Raw genomic sequence first — 22804 nt, 5'->3', positions numbered from 1 at the left:
TGTAAGGAGGATTGTTTCGACATTAGTGACTCAACGTTCAGCAAGACATTCAGAATTTGATGAAGATAGTTTAAACGATTTAATCAACAATGATCCATGTCAGTGTACTCAAGAACTGGCAAATCAGATGAACTGTGATCATTCCACCATTGTGCAACGAGTAGGGTTCAAAAATCTTGTGAATGGGTACCGCATGCTCTAAGCCAAAATCGCAAAAATAAGCAGGTTGCAACACATGCATCTCTGCTTGCTCATCATCAATTGCCTCACAACCAACACCGACCATTCCTATCCTGTATCATTGCTGGTGACGAGAAACAGTGTCTTTATGCTAACATAAGGAAAAGAAAGGAATAGCTGAGGCCTCACAAATCTGCGAGTGCCCGTACAAAGATCTGGGCACACCCACAAAAGGTAATATTATAAATCTGTAGGAAGAGTGGCAGTGTGGTGTACTATGAATTGCTTCCCCGAGGTGTACCCATTATTGCTGACTTTTATTGTCTACAACTGAGATGTCTTGCAGATACAATCCAAGAACTATGAGCAGGAAAACTGTGTGAAGTGATGCTACTCCACGATAATGCACACCTGCATTCTGCTAGACTGACAAAAAACACTACACAGGAGTTGGGTTGGGAAGTCACTCCACATCCATCTCACTCACCTGATCCTGCGCTCTCCGATTTTCACCTTCTCCGCTCTCTATCAGACAACCTTCAAGGAACTTCCTTTCTGGATGAAAACACACTCTGAACATGGGCGACGAGCTCTTTACCTCAAAACCACATGATTTCTACAGTAATTGAAACATAAAAGTTACGGCAGCATCGGCAGACTGTTATAAATAGTGAAGGAGAACATGTTATTGATGACAGAAGTCTGTGTTACATGTATCTGTTGCGTTTTTTAAACTTTTGGAAAAACACTAGGAACATGTGCACTAACCCAATACAACTGATTAAAGAAATGGGGCACAAGGCACTTAAAGATAATAAAGAGGCAATAAGAGAAATAACGACTGATATGAAGGATGTAAAAGGAGAATTGAAGATTGATATTTGGGAAGCAAGGAAAAAATATACATTCTGAATGTGAGAGGTCAGAAAGAGAATGTGAGGAGGTACTAAGGGATGAATTTGGTTTCAAAAGCAACGAACTATCAAATAACTTTCCTGTATTTAAACCAGGTAATCATATCTTTCAGAACATTCGAGTGCACACTTCCCACCTGAGGGAACCAAAAAAGAAAGATTCAGTTCGTTACTGGATACCTAGGTTTGGGGTGTGGGGGGTGAAGGGTGGAGGGGGATGGGGGTGGAAGAGGTGTGAAGGGATGCACAGAATGGTAAGTGTTGCACATAGTTAGTTTACCAACTGGCAAAAGTTTTGTAAATCATTTAAAAAAAAAAAAAAAAAAAAAAAAAAAATTGGTCTCATGCAGAACAGTATGAACACACTTTAAAATTGATAGACACTAGCCCATATGAAATGAAGTGAGGAAGGAACAAACAGATTTTTGAGTAGCATCTAAATAACGCTAGGGAAAGATGTGCAATTTGCTTTACAACCATTACTAGGTACGAAAGTGTGCCATGGTACTGCGTGTTTCACATGAGAAAGAAAACAATATACCTTTAATATTCGAGCTGACATTGTTGAAGAAAATTTCAGTCTGTACAAGCGGTGGTGATTTTTTCTTCTTTTTTTTTGTTTTTTATAAGTACTGCACTGGCTCCAATATTAAGGGGAAGGAAAATTTATATTTTTTATAATTCATTTAGTAGTTATTTATTTCTTGGTTGCTAACTCATGATTTAGATGTGATAGCCTACGCCATAGTAAGAAAATTATGCAATTATTAAGATCAGATGAGTAATATGTGAGTAATAATATGTAGTTAAGAGAACGTGTTACACAGCCATCAAGCTTGGCTGGTCTTGAGACAAGGCATCCCTGCACGACGTAATAAAGATATACAACTTAATATTGGGGTAATTAGAACAAGTTGCTGTCTTACTATAAAGTACGACACACAATGGTAGGGCTGTAAGTTACGAGAACTAAAAGAATATGCAGTCAGCCGAAAGGGGTAAATAGTATGAATTGCTGAGCTAGATAAGAAAAGGGTTCTCATTACAGTGATGTAGTAAATATTACAGGGAATTTAGTAGGCAAGCAAATCCTGTGATGTCACTTGCAGACACAATAGATCTTTCAGACCAAGGAGTCTGAAGTTTTTGCCCAGAAGGTGCCAATGATGTTATAGTTGTGATGGAGGGAGAAGTCCACACAAATTTGAGTTAGACTCTTAACATTTGTAACTTTGTTCCTGCATTAAGCCAAATCAAAAATTTGTGACCTAGAATACCCCAGATTACTAATTAGAAGGGCAGTGGTGTGAAATTAATCAACTCATTATGTTTGCCTGATGAGGTCTTATTTATTTGAAGCATAACACACTAATACAACAAATTAAAATAAGTAAAACTTACGTACTGATGATAAAAAGAATAATGTAATAAGAGTAATGGAGCTCCTAGTGTAGCTCCTATAATCATTAGGGACAAGAAAAATTTGCAATAAATGTGAATACAGATGGTAAATTCTGTCTCAAAATGTGAAAACATGAAATTTCCCAACAGGAATTTACTGCAAATTTTATACAGATGAATTCTTTTATTACAAATAGTTTGAAATAGCATTATTTTAAACATAGCTGCGTGACAGCAACGGTTCCACGTAATTAGATTAAAAACAGCCGACCCGTTGCAAAGGATAAAGTAGTCTTTACCTAGGTTTCGATAAGTTTAAACCTATCTTCTTCAGAAGTCGGCAGTATTATATTAACATGGAGTGATACGTCATTGCCATTTTTACAAACATCTCCATAGCTCCATTAGTCAAAATCATTAGTCAAATCAAATATAGCCCTAAGAGCATAAGCTTATGCACTCTCCAACTTCCATGTACTTAATGTTATTTATCTGACAAACCCTACCCTTAGGGCTATATTTGATTTTGACTAATGGAGCTATGGAGATGTTTGTAAAAATGGCAATGACGTATCACTCCATGTTAATATAATACTACCGACTTCTGAAGAAGATAGGTTTAAACTTATCGAAACCTAGGTAAAGACTACTTTATCCTTTGCAACGGGTCGGCTGTTTTTAATCTAATTGTTTGAAATAGCTTTACTTTCTGCATAGAAATATAAAAAACATAACCAGTTTTCGATTACTGGTATTGCATGTCATATAGCAAGGCCCAACCTCCCAAGATAATGCACTTATCAAAGTGTTTGCTAATAATAAATGCATAAAGCCAATGCAGTATCAGTATGCTTGATGTTCTAGTGGCATGCCAACAGTGGGCAGTTGAATGGTCTATACAACATACAAGGTGTGTAATACAACCAAGTACTCAATTGTAGGATTTAGCATCTTAAAACAAATAAACACATATGTTTACTAGCTATAATGCAGACACTTTTAACATGGCAGTTTTAGATGGCTGGTATTACAAACTGCGGGTGTGCCAAGTAGCACTCGAGGTCAGGCTTGAGCAACCTCATTAACAAAAGTCTGCCAATCTCAACAAGCAACTGCATGGTAGCCATTCGCAAATGTTTTGTGTTACGCTTTGCTCACTGTTTCTTATTTTGAAATGAGTGAACCGAATAATCCCGGTCCATCAAGGATTTCAAACAGGACCCTCAGAACACCAGAACAAATTAGAGATTCCTGTGACAATGTGTCAATTCTGTTTTCGCAGAACACGGGTGGAGACTGCTCGCGTCTCTGCTCTTTGTGTCTGTGTGTGTGTGTGTGTGTGTGTGTGTGTGTGTGTGTGTGTGTGCGCGCGCGCGGGCGAGTGTATACCTGCCCTTTTTTCCCCCTAAGGTAAGTCTTTCCACTCCCGGGATTGGAATGACTCCTTACCCTCTCCCGGGTTATCTGGATACTTCCCACTAACACCAACCTATCCGAACTCCGGAGATGGGAACTTGCTCTTCAATATATCCTCTCTTCCCGTTATGCACCAGGCCTCAATCTCCGCTAATTTCAAGTTGCCGCCACTCATACCTCACCTGTCATCCAACAACATCTTTGCCCCTGCACTTCTGCCTCGACTGACATCTCTGCCCAAACTCTTTGTCTTTAAATATGTCTGCTTGGTCTGTATATGTGTGGATGGATATGTGTGTGTGTGTGCGCGAGTGTATACCCGTCCTTTTTTCCCCCTAAGGTAAGTCTTCCCGCTCCCGGGATTGGAATGACTCCTTACCCTCTCCCTTAAAACCCACATCCTTTCGTCTTTCCCTCTCCTTCCTTCTTTCCTGATGAGGCAACAGTTTGTTGCGAAAGCTTGAATTTTGTGTGTACGTTTGTGTGTCTGTCGACCTGCCAGCACTTTCATTTGGTAAGTCACACTATCTTTGTTTTTAGATATATTTTTCCTACGTGGAATGTTTCCCTCTCTCTCTCTCTCTCTCTCTCTCTCTATATATATATATATATATATATATATTGTTGTTGTTGTTGTCTTCAGTCCTGAGACTGGTTTGATGCAGCTCTCCATGCTACTCTATCCTGTGCAAGATTTTCATCTCCCAGTACCTAATGCAACCTACATCCTTCTGAATCTGCTTAGTGTATTCATCTCTTGGTCTCCCTCTACGATTTTACCCTCCACACTGCCCTCCAATACTAAATTGGTGATCCCCTGATACCTCAGAACATGTCCTACCAACCGATCCCTTCTTCTGGTCAAGTTGTGCCACAAACTTCTCTTCTCCCCAATCCTATTCAATACTTCCTCATTAGTTATGTGATCTACCCACCAAATCTTCAGCATTCTTCTGTATCACCACATTTCGAAAGCTTCTATTGTCTTCTTGTCCAAACTATTTATCGTCCATGTTTCACTTCCATACATGGCTACACTCCATACAAATACTTTCAGAAATGACTTCCTGACACTTAAATCTATACTCGATGTTAACAAATTTCTCTTCTTCAGAAACACTTTCCTTGCCATTGCCAGTCTACATTTTATATCCTCTCTACTTCGACCATCATCAGTTATTTTGCTCCCCAAATAGCAAAACTCCTTTACTACTTTAAGTGTCTCATTTCCTAATCTAATTCCCTCAGCATCACCTGACTTAATTAGACCACATTCCATTATCCTTGTTTTGCTTTTGTTGATGTTCATCTTATATCCTCCTTTCAAGACACTGTCCATTCCATTCAACTGCTCTTCCAAGTCCTTTGCTGTCTCTGACAGAATTACAATGTCATCGGCGAACCTCAAAGTTTTTATTTCTTCTCCATGGATTTTAATTCCTACTCCGAACTTTTCTTTTGTTTCCTTTATTGCTTGCTCTATATACAGATGGAATAACATGAGGGATAGGCTACAACCCTGTCTCACTCCCTCCCCAACCACAGCTTCCCTTTCATGCCCCTCGACTCTTATAACTGCCATCTGGTTTCTGTACAAATTGTAAATAGCCTTTCGCTCCCTGTATTTTACCCCTGCCACCTTTAGAATTTGAAAGAGAGTATTCCAGTTAACATTGTCAAAAGCTTTCTCTAAGTCTACAAATGCTAGAAACGTAGGTTTGCCTTTCCTTAATCTTTCTTCTAAGATAAGTCGTAAGGTCAGTATTGCCTCACGTGTTCCAGTGTTTCTACGGAATCCAAACTGATCTTCCCCAAGGTTGGCTTCTACTAGTTTTTCCATTCATCTGTAAAGAATTCGTGTTAGTATTTTGCAGCTGTGACTTATTAAACTGATAGTTCGGTAATTTTCACGTCTGTTTACACCTGCTTTCTTTGGGATTGGAATTATTATATTCTTCTTGAAGTCTGAGGGTATTTCGCCTGTTTCATACATCTTGCTCACCAGATGGTAGAGTTTTGTCAGGACTGGCTCTCCCAAGGCCGTCAGTAGTTCCAATGGAATGTTGTCTACTCCGGGGGCCTTGTTTCGACTCAGGTCTTTCAGTGCTCTGTCAAACTCTTCACGCGTATCATATCTCCCATTTTATCTTCATCTACATCCTCTTCCATTTCCATAATATTGTCCTCAAGTACATCGCCTTTGTATAGACCCTCTATATACTCCTTCCACCTTTCTGCTTTCCCTTCTTTGCTTAGAACTGGGTTTCCATCTGAGCTCTTGATATTCATACAAGTCGTTCTCTTATCTCCAAATGTCTCTTTAATTTTCCTGTAGGCAGTATCTATCTTACCCCTAGTGAGATAGGCCTCTACATCCTTACATTTGTCCTCTAGCCATCCCTGCTTAGCCATTTTGCACTTCCTGTCGATCTCATTTTTGAGACGTTTGTATTCCTTTTTGCCTGCTTCATTTACTACATTTTTGTATTTTCTCCTTTCATCAATTAAATTCAATATTTCTTCTGTTACCCAAGGATTTCTACTAGCCGTCTTTTTACCTACTTGATCCTCTGCTGCCTTCGCTACTTCATCCCTCGAAGCTACCCATTCTTCTTCTACTGTATTTCTTTCCCCCATTCCTGTCAATCGTTCCCTTATGCTCTCCCTGAAACTCTGTACAACCTCTGGTTCTTTCAGTTTATCCAGGTCCCATCTCCTTAAATTCCCACCTTTTTGGAGTTTCTTCAGTTTTAATCTACAGGTCATAACCAATAGATTGTGGTCAGAGTCCACATCTGCCCCTGGAAATGTCTTACAATTTAAAACCTGGTTCCTAAATCTCTGTCTTACCATTATATAATCTATCTGATACCTTTTACTATCTCCAGGGTTCTTCCATGTATACAACCTTCTTTCATGATTCTTAAACCAAGTGTTAGCTATGATTATGTTGTGCTCTGTGCAAAATTCTACCAGGCGGCTTCCTCTTTCATTTCTTAGCCCCAATCCATATTCACCTACTATGTTTCCTTCTCTCCCTTTTCCTACACTCGAATTCCAGTCACCCATGACTATTAAATTTTCGTCTCCCTTCACAATCTGAATAATTTCTTTTATTTCATCATACATTTCTCAATTTCTTCGTCATCTGCAGAGCTAGTTGGCATATAAACTTGCAATACTGTAGTAGGTGTGGGCTTGGTATCTATCTTGGCCACAATAATGCGTTCACTATGCTGTTTGTAGTAGCTTACCTGCATTCCTATTTTCCTATTCATTATTAAACCTACTCCTGCATTACCCCTATTTGATTTTGTGTTTATAACCCTGTAGTCACCTGACCAGAAGTCTTGTTCCTCCTGCCACTGAACTTCACTAATTCCCACTATATCTAACTTCAACCTATCCATTTCCCTTTTTAAATTTTCTAACCTACCTGCCCGATTAAGGGATCTGACATTCCACGTTCCGATCTGTAGAACGCCAGTTTTCTTTCTCCTGATAACGACATCCTCTTGAGTAGTCCCCGCCCGGAGATCCGAATGGGGGACTATTTTACCTCTGGATTTTTTTACCCAAGAGGACGCCATCATCATTTAATCATACAGTAAAGCTGCATGCCCTCGGGAAAAATTACGGCTGTAGTTTCCCCTTGCTTTCAGCCGTTCGTAGTACCAGCACAGCAAGGCCGTTTTGGTTACTGTTACAAGGCCAGATCAGTCAATCATCCAGACTGTTGCCCTTGCAACTACTGAAAAAGGCTGCTGCCCCTCTTCAGGAACCACACGTTTGTCTCGCCTCTCAACAGATACCCCTCCGTGGGGGGTATATATATATGCGAAAGCTTCAATTTTGTGTGTATGTTTGTGTGTCTATCGACCTGCCAGCGCTTTCGTTTGGTAAGTCACATCATCTGTGTGATGATGTTCAATCTGAGATCAGTACTAATCTAGCTAGTTAATTAACCAACTTAAAAGTTTTTAACACATGGCATATGTGGTGTTCTGTGATGCAAACACAGAACTTTAAGTTGTTTTGGTGAAGATCAAATAACTGCTTGTGGGGTTATGAATTCTGAAAGTCACTAGCAATGAGCAAATCTATTTTCAACTGTGCTATCTTGATCATTTGGATGATGATTATTTATTTTGAAAAAAGTTAATGAGACAGTGCATTTTTTGGGGAGTACTAAGTTTATAATATCTCTGGTTTTGTGTTATTATAATGAAGTAAATTTATGACAGATTATATGACATTTTATGAAACAAAGGAAATTATAAGTCATCCCATACTGAAAAGGGAAAGTGATCAGAGTGAAAACCAAATCTTAAATTACAACCTGAATTTAGCAGAGAATAAATTATTTGCTTACATAGAGTACCGCTAGTTGCTACATATGTTTTTCTCTTGTCTCTGATTCTTATGAATACAGACAATTAACTGTGCTGATAGTACACTAATCTATAAACTGAAAATTTTACTGGTTGAAAACAGGATCATTGGCACCATATTACATAAAATTTTAGATTGGAAAGAACCTGCAAACTAAACATTGGAATGCAAAAGTGCTTTACAATCTGGCAGCAGGGAAAATTTTGAGCAAAGAAAGCTGACTCGGTACACCACACAACTCTGCTTATGTTAAATACATGGGCCATAGTACTTAACACTGTAGTGACTTGTTTTCAATGGTGCCTCTATCAGCTGCCTTTACAATAACCTGCATGTGCTTGGGGAACCACTACTTAATTAGAGTGAACAATAACACTTGTTGGAATCCTGTCATATACTCACTCTCCCAGATGCTAAGCGAAACATCTTTGTTTTGCAGACTGGTGACCCTGAATCCTTCAGTGGGTTTAACAGTTTTAACATCAGTGCTCCCTGTTGTCACTTGATTTAACAGTGTGCTCTTCCCAGAGTTGTTAAGACCAAGCACCAGAACTCTTCTCTCAGGATTGTCTTCCAACTGAAAAGTTTAAAAATCATAACTACTTCTGCAGAAACAAAAATGAAAACAAATTATACAATTCAAAACCTATTTCAACCTCTACCACAGTTGTCACTATAGGTCTGATATCAACCTCATCCTAAGGTACCTGATCGGATGACAAAATGACCTACTAAAACACTGAACACTTGTCTCTGAACAACTTTTCCCAATTTAGCCAACATAATAGAACCCTTACATACTTTAATGCGGTGACACTAATGTTTGTTTCTGAAATTTGCAACAAAAAAGGGAAGCAATATAAAAAGAAAGATATTTTCACTGGCGTCTCATAAATAGATAGGTTCCCTATAAAAGGCATTGTGACTATGCGCCAGATCATGAGACACTTACCTAAGGACTAAAAGATACAATGACACATCAGAGTACAGGGGGTAGAGAAGCTTTAATTAAATCTTCAAATAAATAAATAAATACAATTACATAATTATATTATTGTTTATTTGCAGATACACCGTAGTACTGTGACATGCCACTAGAGCCACCAAAACAAATATTTGCATCCAATCTCCATTTTATCATTGGGCCGCACAACTTTGTTTTGGCCACTTCTGTTGATGGTGCTGTGACACATGGATTCCAATGTGTACAAGGACCACAGACATGTGCATCTAAATCTGTAACAAATTAATTATGTAACTTTGTTTTACTGAGATGATAATAAAACTTCACGACTTCCATGGTCTATTAGAATTTAGAAATTAGTCATGAACACACGTGCAGCAGTAGCAGCAGCAGCAGCAGCAGCAGCATAAGCATCATTCATACAATTCAGAAATGATAATCCATGGCATGATAGAGCAAATCTCACTAAAATATTCAATAAGATACATTACTAATGACATCCGTCATGCCTTATTTCCTTTGACAAATATACACGAATCACAATGATGAGAATAACAGCCAGCAGCGTGGGCCACAACAGTCATTAAATACGAAAGTTTACAGCAAAATCAAGAGAGATCTGTAGCAACTCATTACAAACAATACGGTAAGGTTAAAAGTAATGTTGGGAAGGTAAGCCAATGACTTATAATTCTCATTAGAAAATCAAAGTATAGCGCAGGTAAATCACATTTTAGTTCAACAGCAATATGAAAGAAGGTTTGGAAAGTGTATTCACCAAGGTAACTGTAACATAAAAGGGTGCCCTAAATTTGAGTTTCAATACTGTACTTTCATAAATGGTGTAAACAGTTTCATACACCACATGTAGCGGTCTACAAAGGAGTCTGTGTTCGTACTGTTGCGTATGTATACACGTTTTATCAATTATCTGTCACATAAAATTTTAGTATCCCATGGGTTGACAATCTAATAATATTCTGTTTGTCAAAAATCCTGTCATACGTCCAATCTCGTACAAAGATGGAACATATGTATGATTGGTTACCCTCAGGTTCTGATGTCATTTCTACATGTAAACAGACATCAGTGTTCCAACATATAGGAACCATTGCGACTGGCCAGTATCATAGCTGACTTTGCAGTAGTATCGTCCAATGCAAGCAGTGATAAGACACAAAGTGCAAATTACTTGTGTGTCAGTGCAATACTGTAATAAGGTATGTACAGTTTGTTAATGTTTTAACATGGAAAAATATTTTGGACAGTATTTTCTGCTGAAAATTAAAATTATACTGTAAAGTGTTGTGACGTTACAGGTCAATAAAAGTGTTCCTCTGATAATGTGACCATTTTTGCATTTCAGTCATGCTCTCAGTACCATAAGAAATGAATTAGCAAGGTTCTACTGTAGTACAGAAAAATATTGGAGAAATTAAACCAGTATAAAAATTTATCAGATGAAACAATTTTGTTGTTTGGTAGTAATATCATATGACAGCTGAAGCTTAATGAAAGTGAAGAGAAAGATTGCATTGGCAAAAGGTGCTTTTATGACTGAGAAAAATATTTTAAGCAGCAAACATATGAATACAGATGGCAGAATCAGTGATGTGTAACTGCTTCAGATGGTAAAAAAATGTTCTATTAAGTGGGATGAAAACCTTAGTGAGAAGCAACTTGGTGAGACTATATTGAAGGTACTTAGCAGGAGTCTCAACTTTGCGGTGACCCTAAGGAGTGTCACTGTCGCGCCCTTTATCAGTGTGGTTGAGCAGGTGGTTCTCAAACTACCTCCAAGTGAAGCTGAAAATGTCCGACAGGAAACGTGAAGGTAATTCACCAAGACCAAGCTGCCTAAATCTAACATCACATGTGATGAGAAGCTGGTTGTCAAGACAACTCCAAGAGGATGGTACCATTGCGGTGCTACCAGCAGATAAGGGGAACACTGCCACCATTCTACAGAAGACTAACTAAAACATCAAAGTCCGACAACTTGTGGGTGACCCAGCATACAGACCAATAGAAAGGACTGCACTGACAAGGTGGACATGAAGATCAGGGCTCTTTTAAAGGAAACCTGCATATCTGAAAAAGTCTTGAGGCAGCTGAGGCCAAAAGCTCTAGTACCACCCAGGCTTTATGGACTGCCCAAGGGCACAGAGAAGGGGTCCCTCTACATATGATAGCAACATTGGCGTGGTCACCTATCCCACTCTTCAGCACCTGAAGAAGATGCCCTTACCATATGTGGGCAAATGTGCACCACAATCACAACTCAGACAATTTTCTACACCATCTGAAACAGTTACACATCACTGATTCTGACATTTTGGTTAACTTCAACATGGTTTCCTTGTTCAATCAAGTGCCACTGAATGAATCACTAAAGTTGATTGGAGAAAAGTTTGATGGTGCTCTCCTGAACTTGTTCAGGCACATTTTAACTTCAACATACTTCCTGAATGGGGGTTAATTCTATGAGCAAACAGAAGGGGTGGCAAGGGGCAGCTCACTCTCATCAGTGGTGATGAACCATTTTATGGAGAGGTTTGAAAATGAGGCACTTGCATCGGCCCCAGTCAACCGAATTGTTTCTCGAGATATATAGATGGCACATCTTATTTGGTCCTAAGGCAGGGAAATGTTCTTTGTTTTTCTGGAAGAGCTGAACTCATGCCACCCTTAACATAAAATTCAGAATGGAAATGGAGAACAGCGGACAACTCCCATTCTTAAATGTTCTTGTCCGGAGGAAGGCAGATGGCACTTTTGGTCATAGTATTTACTGAAAACCAACCCACACCAATCTATACCTGCAAGCCTGTAGCTGCTGCCATTTGGCACAGAAGAAAGGTGTACTCAAAACTCTGGCCCATCAAGCAAGAACTCTTTTGGATCCAGACAATTTGGCTACTGACATAGAACACCTGCAGTCTGTGTTCTATAGAAATGGATATTCTTCCAAGAGATGTTCAGATGGCACTATGCCCTCCTTCTCCACCAGAGAAGTCAGTAGATGTACAAGACGAACAAAGAAGGGTTTTTCACCATATGCCTGGCGAATATCTGCCAAAATCAACAGAAGTCTTCTCATATATAATGTTTAGAGCATTTTCTGCCCACCAATAGAGATTAAGGCTCTGTTAGGAAATGTAAAGGATGATCTGGGCCTACAGAAATTAGGCATTTACCACATACAATGTCATGTATCGGCCAGACCACCAAAACCGTAGACATCAGGTGTAAGGAGCACCAACAGCACACCAGACTCAAACAAGCTTCCAAGTCAGCTATAGTGGAACATTGTTTGGAACTCCATCATCTGACGAATTATGAGGATGTCAAGATTCTGACACAGACACACAGATACTGGGACAACATTATTAAAGAATCCATCAGAATAAAGATCGCACAGAATCTTATCAACCATGACACAGCATTTCGACTTAGCTCCCCTGGAATCCAGCATTCTATCTCCTAAATACACAATGGAGGAAACAGCCGAATTCTAAGGGAAATAACTTTGAAAATGGTTATAGAGCAAGTAACCCAGCACAACCAAAGCAGGGCACACCATCAGTGGTACTTCAGGTAGCATATCAAGTACCCGAAGACAGTCATTTCGAGAATGAATGGCAATTTGAACACCAGCCGACAGTAAATAATTTGACAGCCAGCAGGCATATACCTCGGAGAGAGCACCTGACGCAGTCAGTGATGATAATGGAACAGTATAGGCCACAGGAAAGATTAAGTGACAACAGTCAGAAGACTGAAAAGAAAAATTATTTCATGCAAAACTGCTCAAACTGCCACACCTATCAATGGTCAACTGCCTACTGATCCACATCGCAGCTGATAACTGGGTAGTCGGACCAACTGTTCAATTTTAATTTTCTTATCTTAAGAGTGTACAATAGGATTGGCAAAACCTATTCCTTTCTTTTTCAGAGTCTACAAATATTGTGGTGTCACCAGCAAATCTGATACAACCTACCTTGTAATCATGAGCTTTTATTCTCCTTCGAGATCTGAACAGCTATCTCAATAAATACATTAATTATACAAGGGGCAGAGGAAATTCCTGTCTAACTCTTTCTAATCCTGAGCTCTTCTTGTACCTTACTGATGTCTACCTTAGTGCTTCGGTTCTGAAGCAGTTGATTAATAACTCTTCTAGCCTTTCAGTCCAGTCCTATTTCTTCTTAGTTCTGAAGATTAGCTCTCAGTTCACATTCTCATAAGCTTCTTCTAAGGTAAGTTGTTCTAAGTAAAATAAGTTATTCTATTCACATCCATAGCATGGGCAATGCCAACATTACTTGTCAACCCTCTGCTTTCTCTAAATCCAAATTACTCTTCTCTAATATAATTACTAATTTTTCTTATTACACATGTCAAATCTTGTCTTATTGTTAACTTATAATATTATGCCCCTCACATATCGTGGACCTTGCACCAAGGTGGAGTGGCTACTGTGCCTCAACAATACTGATATCTGTACCCATGGTGCAACTTCAATGGAGGGGTATCTGCAGGGAGGTGAGACCAATCCACGGTTCCTGGAGAAGGGTGGCAGCAGCCTTTTCATTCTGTAGTTGCCGGAGCAACAGTCCGGATGACTGACTGATCTGCCCTTGTAACACTAAGTAACACTGCCTTACTGTGCTGATACTGCAAATGGCTGAAAGCAAGGACAAATACATCAGTTTCCGTTTTTCGCTGAGGACATGCTGTTCTTTGTACAGCTTAACGACGATGGGATCCTCTAGTCTAGGGTAAAATATTCCAAAAGTAAAATAGTCCTCCATTCAGATCTCTGGCCAATGCTACTTAGAGGGACGATGTCATCAGGAAAAACAAGACATGCATTCTATGGATCGGAGTATGGAATGTTAGATCCTTTAAACAATTTGGAAGGTTCAAGAATTTAAAAAGGGGAAACAGACAGGGTCAAATTAGATATAGTAGGAATTAGTAAAGTGTGGTGCCAGGACAAACAGGGCTTCTGGTCAGGTCAGTACAGGTTGTCAACATAAAATCAAACAGGGGTAATGCAGGAGTAGGCCTAATAAAGAACATGAAAACAGGAATGTAGTAAGCTACGATGAACAGCATGGTTAATGTATTATCAAGGACAAGACAACATCCACCACACTAGTGCAGGCTTATATGACAACTAGCACCACAGATGAGACTGGAAGAAGGTATGAAAGGAAATTATTCAGATAGTTCATGGAGACAAAAATTTAACTACATGTGACTGGAACTGAGTAGAAAGAAAAGTAAGAGAATGAAAAATAGCAGAACACAGAATCGAGGAGAGAGGGTGGGAGAGTAAGGAAGGAAAGAGGGAGTAAGGAAGGAAAGAGGGAGTAAGGAAGGAAAGAGGGAGTAAGGAAGGAAAGAGGGAGTAAGGAAGGAAAGAGGGAGTAAGGAAGGAAAGAGGGAGTAAGGAAGGAAAGAGGGAGTCATCTGACAGAATTTTGCACAGAATGTAATTTAATCATCAATAACACTTCGTTTAAGAATCAAGCAAGAAGGTTGTAAACATGGACAGACCTGGGGACACTGGAAAGTTTCAGACTGAAAGTGTAATGGTACGATTTTGAACTATAAAACATTTCCAGAGGTACATGTGGACTAACCATAATTTATTGGTTACTGGCTGAAGGAAATGGCGAAAGGTAGGAAATTATGGAGATGGGAGCTACGAACCAATGGCTGTTGAGCATTCCACAGGGAGCATTAGTCAACAACTGACTGAAACAGGGGAAAGAAATATGATTGAAGATGAGTGGGTAGATTTGAGAAAGTGAAGGTAGTAGACAACCACACTGTTAAAAAGACAAGGCTTAGTAGAAGTCCTTGGACAACACATGAGGTAAAACACATGAGGTAATGAATTAAATTGATGAAAGGAAGAAATACAAAACTGCAGCAAATGAAAGGGAACACAGGTGTCTATTAAAACGAGTTTCATAGGAAATACAAAATGGCCAAGTATGAAAGGTTAGAGGACAAATGCAAGGCTGTAGAAACATGCATGACTACGGGAAAGATAGATGCCATCTATAGTAAAATTGAAGAGACATTTTAAGAAAAAGGAAGCAGCCTTAGGAATATCACTAACTCATGGCAAGCTAGTACTTAGCAAAGAAGGGAAAGGTGGAAGGGATAGATACAGGGCCAGTATAAGGGAGACAAACGTTAACACAACATTATGGAAAGAGAAGACATACTAGGTGAAGATGAGATGGGTTATATAATACTTGAAAAGAAATTGACAGTGCACAGAAAGAAGTAAATGGAAACAAGCTCTCTAGAGTGGCTGATATTCCTTGAGAACTGTTCAGATCCCACTGCTAGTAAAGCAGTAAACAACCACTGTATCATGCAACTGTTCTGTGAACCCCCTGCTTTGGCCTTATTGTGCTGTACATCTGAAGATGGCCACAATGCAGGCCAAAACCAAACATCATTTGTACTGCTGGTAAAGCAACAAATGACTGTGGCATCACCCAACTGTTCTGTGCACTTCTGGCTTCAGACATATGGTGCTGTAAATCTGAAAATGGCCAGCATAAAGCCTGAAACCAGTCATCATTTTTAATAAATGATTATTTGCAATCTTAACTGTTTCACCATGTGATAATGTGCTATAGACTGCTGTAATTTCTCCACCCATGTTATCTAAATTATGAACTCATATAAGCCAACCTAGGGGAAAGTCAGTTTTGGTTCTGGAGTAATGTTGGAGCACACAAGGCAATACTGACCCTACGACTTATTCCAGGAGACAGTTTGAAGAACTGCAAAATAAATAGCATGTGCAAAATAAAGTGAGCAAAATACTATCTACAACTTGTAAAAGAAACCAGACTGCAGTTATAATAGTCAAAGGACATGACAGGGAAACTGAGATGGGAGTGAGACACAGTTGTATCCTATCCCTGAAGTCCTTTAATCTATACACTGAGCAAGCTGTGAAAGAAACCAAGGAGTAATTTAGAAAGAGACGACTCGGGTAAAAGAAATAAAACTTATGAGGTTTTCTGATGACATTGTAGTTCTGTCACGGTTGGCAAAGAACTTGGAAGAACATTTGAATGGAAAGGGTAGCATCTTGCGAAGAGATTATAATCTATGAATATCAACAAAAGTGAAAGAAAGGTAATGGAAAGTAGTCAAATTAAATAAGGTGATGCTGACAGAATTAGGTGAGGAAATAAGACAAAAAGAGTAGTAGTGAGGTTTGCTATTTGAAAACGGATGAAAATAGAAGTAGAGAACATTAAAATACAGATTGGCAATTGGAAGATAAAGCATTGCTGAAAAAGAGGAATTTCTTAACATTTAACATAAATTTAAGTGTAAGGGTGTACTTTGAATTGTAACCCTATATGGTAGTTAACATTGATGACAAACAGTTCACACAAGAAGTACACGAAAGCTTGTGAAACTTGGCACAACAGAAGAACAGTAAAACTTGGAAGGGTAGATTTAATAACAAATGACCTAGTAGTGAATCAATTTTGGGAAAAAAGGACATTAATGTATTTCATCAACTTACCAATATGTAGTTACTGTCTCAGATGGCATCCTAAAACACTAACTATGAGGATGGTTTGGAAAGTTCTCGGAGTCACCATGAGATATCAGCACTGGTGCAACGAGTTTTTCACGTGATAACTCATTGGACTGTTTCCTGTAAACACGTACCACGTCAGTTCTCTTGGAAGAGAGCTGTGGCAGTGACATGGCTCTATTGTTGTTCCCACGTAGTGATTTACGAAGATGGAGAGAAATCAACATTCGAGCAGTGATTAAGTACTTTGTAAACAAAGGTATGAAAGCACAGGACATTCATGCCGATTTCCAGAATACACTGGGGGACTCTGCTCCTTCATATTAAACTGTTGCCAAGTGGACAAATGAATTTAAATTTGGTCGAGAGAGCTTAGATGACAATCTGAGCAGTGGTCGCCCAAGATGTGTCACTACTCCAGAAATCATTGCAAAAGTGCACAAAATGGTCATGGAGGGTCACCGATTGAAAGTGCGTGAAATTGCTCATGCTTGTCACATGTCATCTGAAAGGGTATATCACATTTTAAGTGAAGAACTAGAAATGAAAAAATTATCTGCAAGTTGGGTGCCGCAACTCTTGACGCTGGATCAAAAATGCATGAGAATGGATATATCAGAACAATATTTGGTCCATTTTAGAAGAAACAAACAAGATTTTTTGCACTGTTTGTGACCACAGATGAAAATTGGGTGCACAATTATATCCCAGAGACAAAACAACAGTCAAAGCAGTGGAAACATACTGATTCTCTGCCACCAAAGAGAGCAAAGATAATTCCTTCGGAGGGAAAGATCATGGCATCAGTGTTCCGGAATGCGAAGGGGATTCTGTTTGTAGATTATCTCCCCACTAGGCAATCACTGGAGAATACTACACTAATCTCCTGGACAAACTGCACCAAAAGATATGCGTAAAAAGGCAAGGTTTAGCAAGGAAGAAAGCCAGCTTCCATCAAGACAATGTGCGCTCGCACACATGTGCCATCGCCATGGCAAAATCACATAAACTAAGGTATGAATTGCTGCCACACCCTTATTCACCTGATATGTCTGTCAAATTTCCATCTCTTCCCAAAACAGAACATTTTTCTTGGTGAACGAAGATTCACTTCAAATGGAGAAACGATAGCCAGAGTTGACAACTATTTTGTGGGCCTGGAGGAAACTCACTTTTGAGATGGGATCAATGATCAATGCATTGGAACATTGTTGGACCATGCGCACTAATACACAAGGAGACTACATTAAAAAAAAAAAAACTGTTTCTGTGATGATGAACTTTTTTTCTATTCCGAGAACTTACGTACTATAATAAGTGTGCTCCCTGAAACACGCTGAAATCACATTATTTCTGCTCAAAATAATAGTCATGTGAAGACCCACATTTTAAATTCTAGACATCAGCTCTATTACATTTATTAGCCTTTTTGTCAAATTGTGCCAGATATGTACACAACTCTTTTGCTAATGCGGAAACCTGCCTTCATTTACTAACATGCAAATTGAGATTACATGTTAACAAGTTCCTCAGATATGCTTTTCTTATATTGCCAGTCCGTATTTTACATCTTTCTCTATTCATCAGTTCTTTTGTTGTGCAAGTAGCAAAACTCATTTACTACTTGTAGTGTCTTATTTCCTAACTTAATACTATCAGTATCATCTGTTTTAATTTAATTACATTCCATTACCTTTCTTTCACTTTTATTGGTATTCGTCTTACAATCTCACGACATTATCCATTCTCTTCAAATGCTCTTCCAACTTCACTACCACTTCTGACCGAATTACAGTCATCAGCAAACCTACACGACAAAATTGTTTACTTTGTACCACATTTAACTCCCTGTGTCAGTATGACACTGATGGTGTTAAGGAATGGAGTAGGAAGTGGCAAGATACCCTCAACCGATTTTAATATGTATGTTTCTAAAGCCCACTGCACTGTTGCTATAAATTACATTCATTATTTTGTCTTGTGCTTTATGTTTAATGCACAGAGATGATAAAATTTTGTGGTAAATGGAAATGTCGTGTGGCTAGGGCCTCCCGTCGGGTAGACCGTTCGCCTGGTGCAGGTCTTTCGATTTGACGCCACTTCGGCGACCTGCGCGTCGATGGGGATGAAATGATGATGATTAGGACAACACAACACCCAGTCCCTGAGCGGAGAAAATTTCCGACCCAGCCGGGAATCGAACCCGGGCCCTTTGGATTGACAGTCTGTCACGCTGACCACTCAGCTACCGGGCGGTAATGAAGACAAGCGTAAAGCTGGTCACGTTCTGGAGGTAATTGTGGAGCTCTGCCAATAAACTGAATATGCTCTAAAAATTGCATCATCTTATTTTGACTCCAGAAGACAACCTGAACATCATGAATTATCAATGATGCACATGGCCGAAAATGGCTTTTGAGTGACCAAGAATATTCAAGATTGCGCCACAAATTAGGAAACATATTCAAAAGGACTTCATTAACTAGATGAAAAAGTACAGTATTCAAGCTTTACAAAATATTCACGAGTGAAAGCTTCGATCGCAAATGTCAACTCTTTTCATCCAAAGCTTTGTAAATTTTTCTAATTATTTATGTGGTTATGGTATATAAAAAAAAACTAATTTCTATCCAAAAGGTAAATGACATCAACTGCCTAGAAGGTGTAATATTGAATAAAGCCATCAATTGTTTTCCTTATGTCTAGGTCTACAGCCATCAAATATATATAGCCTTAGTGGTACCATAACTTATTTTAATCAATGTCGGGATTTTATAATTTAATTTATTTTCAAACAGAGCTTCGCACAATGATATTGGTGAATATAATGGTAGACCTGACTGTGATGCTGACCCTCCTCTTCTGACGTACTTTAGTTACTTTTCAACACTGACCACTTATCAATAACATGTGACTTGATACAATGGTCTATTTTAAAAAGAAGTGCAACTTCTATGGACTCTTTACATTTTGGCACATAAAATTTTGCTTCAAATTCCCTGGATGCTATTTATATAGCTGTCTTTATAATTGTTTACCACTATTATTGAACCATGGTGTGTCCCTCCCATAATTTGCTATCCCTTGAGGCATATGTCTCATACCTAAATAACAAAGTCTTGAAACTGTGGCATCCTATATCTACTTGCTCTTCAGAACTTTTGTGTTTGCCACTGGGCAGACTGATGGAAGCCTATGTCTTGTCATATTTGCTCAGTAGAAACAATTGGCTTTTCCAACACTAGCAGCCATTGATGCTTTATGGTTACAAGTCTATGTTCAACGATTTGAACTGTTCAGGTGCATTTATTGCTAGAAGATGCAGTTTATACCAAACGCATACATCTCCCAATTTATTATTCATAAATTGAAATACCCTCCTAATACCACAGTGCAATTGGAGAATTCATGAATGAACCACTCCCAGATTTCTAGACACATTATGACACTTCCATAATTGCTGCAAGTAGCCAACAGAAACATTTGGTTACTATTTCTTACTTCATCATCTCACATTTTGAATATGGATTTTCCAGAATGAGATTCTCACTCTAAAGCAGAGTGTACGCTGATACGAAACTTCCTGGCAGATTAAAACTGTGTGCCGGACCGAGACTCGAACTCGGGACCTTTGCCTTTCGTGGGCAAGTGATCTACCAACTGAGCCACCCCAGCACAACCCACAACCCGTCCTCACAGCTTCAATTCTGCCAGTACCTCATCTCCTACCTTCCAAGCTTGACGGAAGCTCCTCCGCGGTAGAGCACTTGCCCGCGAAAGGCAAAGGTACTAAGTTCAAGTCTCAGTCCAGCACACAGTATACCAAATACTAATAAACTATTTTTTACATACAAAAATATAATTTTTACATGTCATTAGTGGCTATCCTCAACACATTAGTGTTATATTTACTCATAAATTATAAAGTAAATGACAACTATTAAACACTGGAACTATGGTAACTTCGAAATGTCAAATGTTTACTGAATAAAATACTGCGAAATGCCCCAACAATTCCAGATAAATTATCAACTTTCCCATTTACCATAAACTAATTTTTTGAAATAAGCATCTTATACTGGCACATCAGTGTTACCGTTACCATATTACTGCAATGCATTCTTTATAATTTTTATGTACTGACATATGAGAAAGGTCTTGTTGTTATACTGGTTCTACAAAATAAAAAAATTAAACAACTGTGACCCAATAACTTCAATCAGTCATCCTTTTAAGAGTAGCCTACAATCTTCGAATTCTTTCATAAATATGACCCTCTGTATATAATCTGATAATAGGCTCGATGCAACCAGAAACTGTCATACCAACAATTATTGTACTTGACAATGTCATGTCACTGAGAACTGGATGATGGGGAAGCGCTAGTATAGCCTGTATTGAATATCACCCAACAGAACAGCTGACTTATATCATCTAAAATTATGTCAATTATGCAGTGGCAAGACACGATATAAATTGGCATGGTGGTCGATCAGTCTATAATTTGTGTTTCTAACGATACGTTTTGAAATATTATGTCATTAAATAGGATAAATTTTTATTCAGGAGTCAGCCCATTTAATGCGGCATATGTTTAAAAAGTGAAAACAGTCCAGCAGCAGCCTGCATTTACCCTAAAAACGAAAAACTTATTATGGGTGTCTACAGTTTATTGAAGCTCCATCGTCGAATGTTTAGATTTCTTGTCATTTTCGCAATGTATACAAACAATTCTATTGGAAACATGAAGCAACCATGTTAGGTCAGTGTATGGAGGTATGAAACGTCCATATGGGCAACTGATTAAGTTATCATAGGAACAAGTATTTTATAATCACGTGAAAATTACCGCTGTCGTCGTCGCCTTGCCAAGATACCTTTGTTGCACTTAATGTTTTATTCCTTTTGGGTAACGTTATTTAATAGTGCTGAATAATATATTATAAACATCTAAAAAAAAAAATAAAAATAAAAAAAAATGGGAACCAAAGGGCAACACTGTATGCCCCAAACACATTAGCATTTTATAGAATGCCAATCTTCTTACGACGCGCTGCCAGTGTAATAAGTTTACGAGCGAAAATATCAGTCACCTAAACTACTAGAGCGTTAAATTACGTTACATACACGAGAAACGTCTTCAAATCCTTCGTCGATACTTCTCGCGTCCCTCTGCTTCCAGTATCTGTAGATTAAATAAGCACAACCGCAAACAGCAACACTTGAACCAACGACCACTAGTCCTCTAATTGGGGATGACCAATTACTAGCCATTCTCCTTCAACAATATATCACAACATATTAAATCCCAACCATACAACTATTAAACATGCTCTCAGTAGCACACACAAAACATGCCTAAAATGCCAAACTTAAGCTACATCTTTGGTTCTTTGCTGTCAACGAGGTTCTATGCGGTCAACACTATTCAACACATTCGATAGTGTACATCATCTAACTTACGACAATCGAAAAGGAAGACATACGAAGAAAGTGTGGGAAAAAGACTTGCTGTGCGGAATAATAATAGGTGTAGCTAAAACTAAACTTGAAATTTAGTTAAAAATTGTAGACAAACTATTATATAATCTTTATGATGGTACATTCATTATTCAGAATGTGAATGTAAAATCGCTCGTTCTACACCATTACAGTTAATCGTACCAATAATCAATGAAACTAAACAATGATTTTTATAGCTTATCCAAAATTATTTTAGGATTGACAACTGTGATTGATAGCGTGGACGGAAGCGGTTAAGGAGGCAGGAACCCACGCATCAGGCCCGGGCCACTTTCCGCCAATACCACGCTACCTGCTGCTGCAGCAAATCCCCGAGGTTACCAAACCCTTTACCCCAGACAACACTTTCTGCTTGCAGTGGGCTACATTTGAAGCCAGCTTGCTGTTCTGTGTGATTGTTGCGTCCTGTGACTTTCTATG

General features: G+C 38.8%; 1 protein-coding gene across 1 annotated transcript in view; it reads right to left on the bottom strand.

Annotated features, from left to right (window-relative positions):
* The window catches only part of LOC124787949 (ADP-ribosylation factor-like protein 3), a 59949-nt gene extending 37683 nt beyond the window's left edge, over positions 1–22266 (bottom strand). The window contains exons 1-2 of the mRNA XM_047254953.1: positions 21989–22266; positions 8706–8880 (exon numbers count right to left, since the gene is read on the bottom strand). Coding sequence (XP_047110909.1) covers positions 8706–8880; positions 21989–22135 — 322 coding nt within the window. The 5' untranslated portion in view covers positions 22136–22266. The remainder of the gene's footprint in view (positions 1–8705; positions 8881–21988) is intronic.
* Positions 22267–22804: the final 538 nt, after the last annotated feature.

This window comes from Schistocerca piceifrons, chromosome 1, assembly GCF_021461385.2.
Source record: "Schistocerca piceifrons isolate TAMUIC-IGC-003096 chromosome 1, iqSchPice1.1, whole genome shotgun sequence".
Taxonomy (NCBI): Eukaryota; Metazoa; Arthropoda; class Insecta; order Orthoptera; family Acrididae; genus Schistocerca; species Schistocerca piceifrons.
The sequence above is the reverse complement of the archived record's forward strand: the minus strand, read 5'-3'. Positions and strand labels throughout refer to the sequence as shown.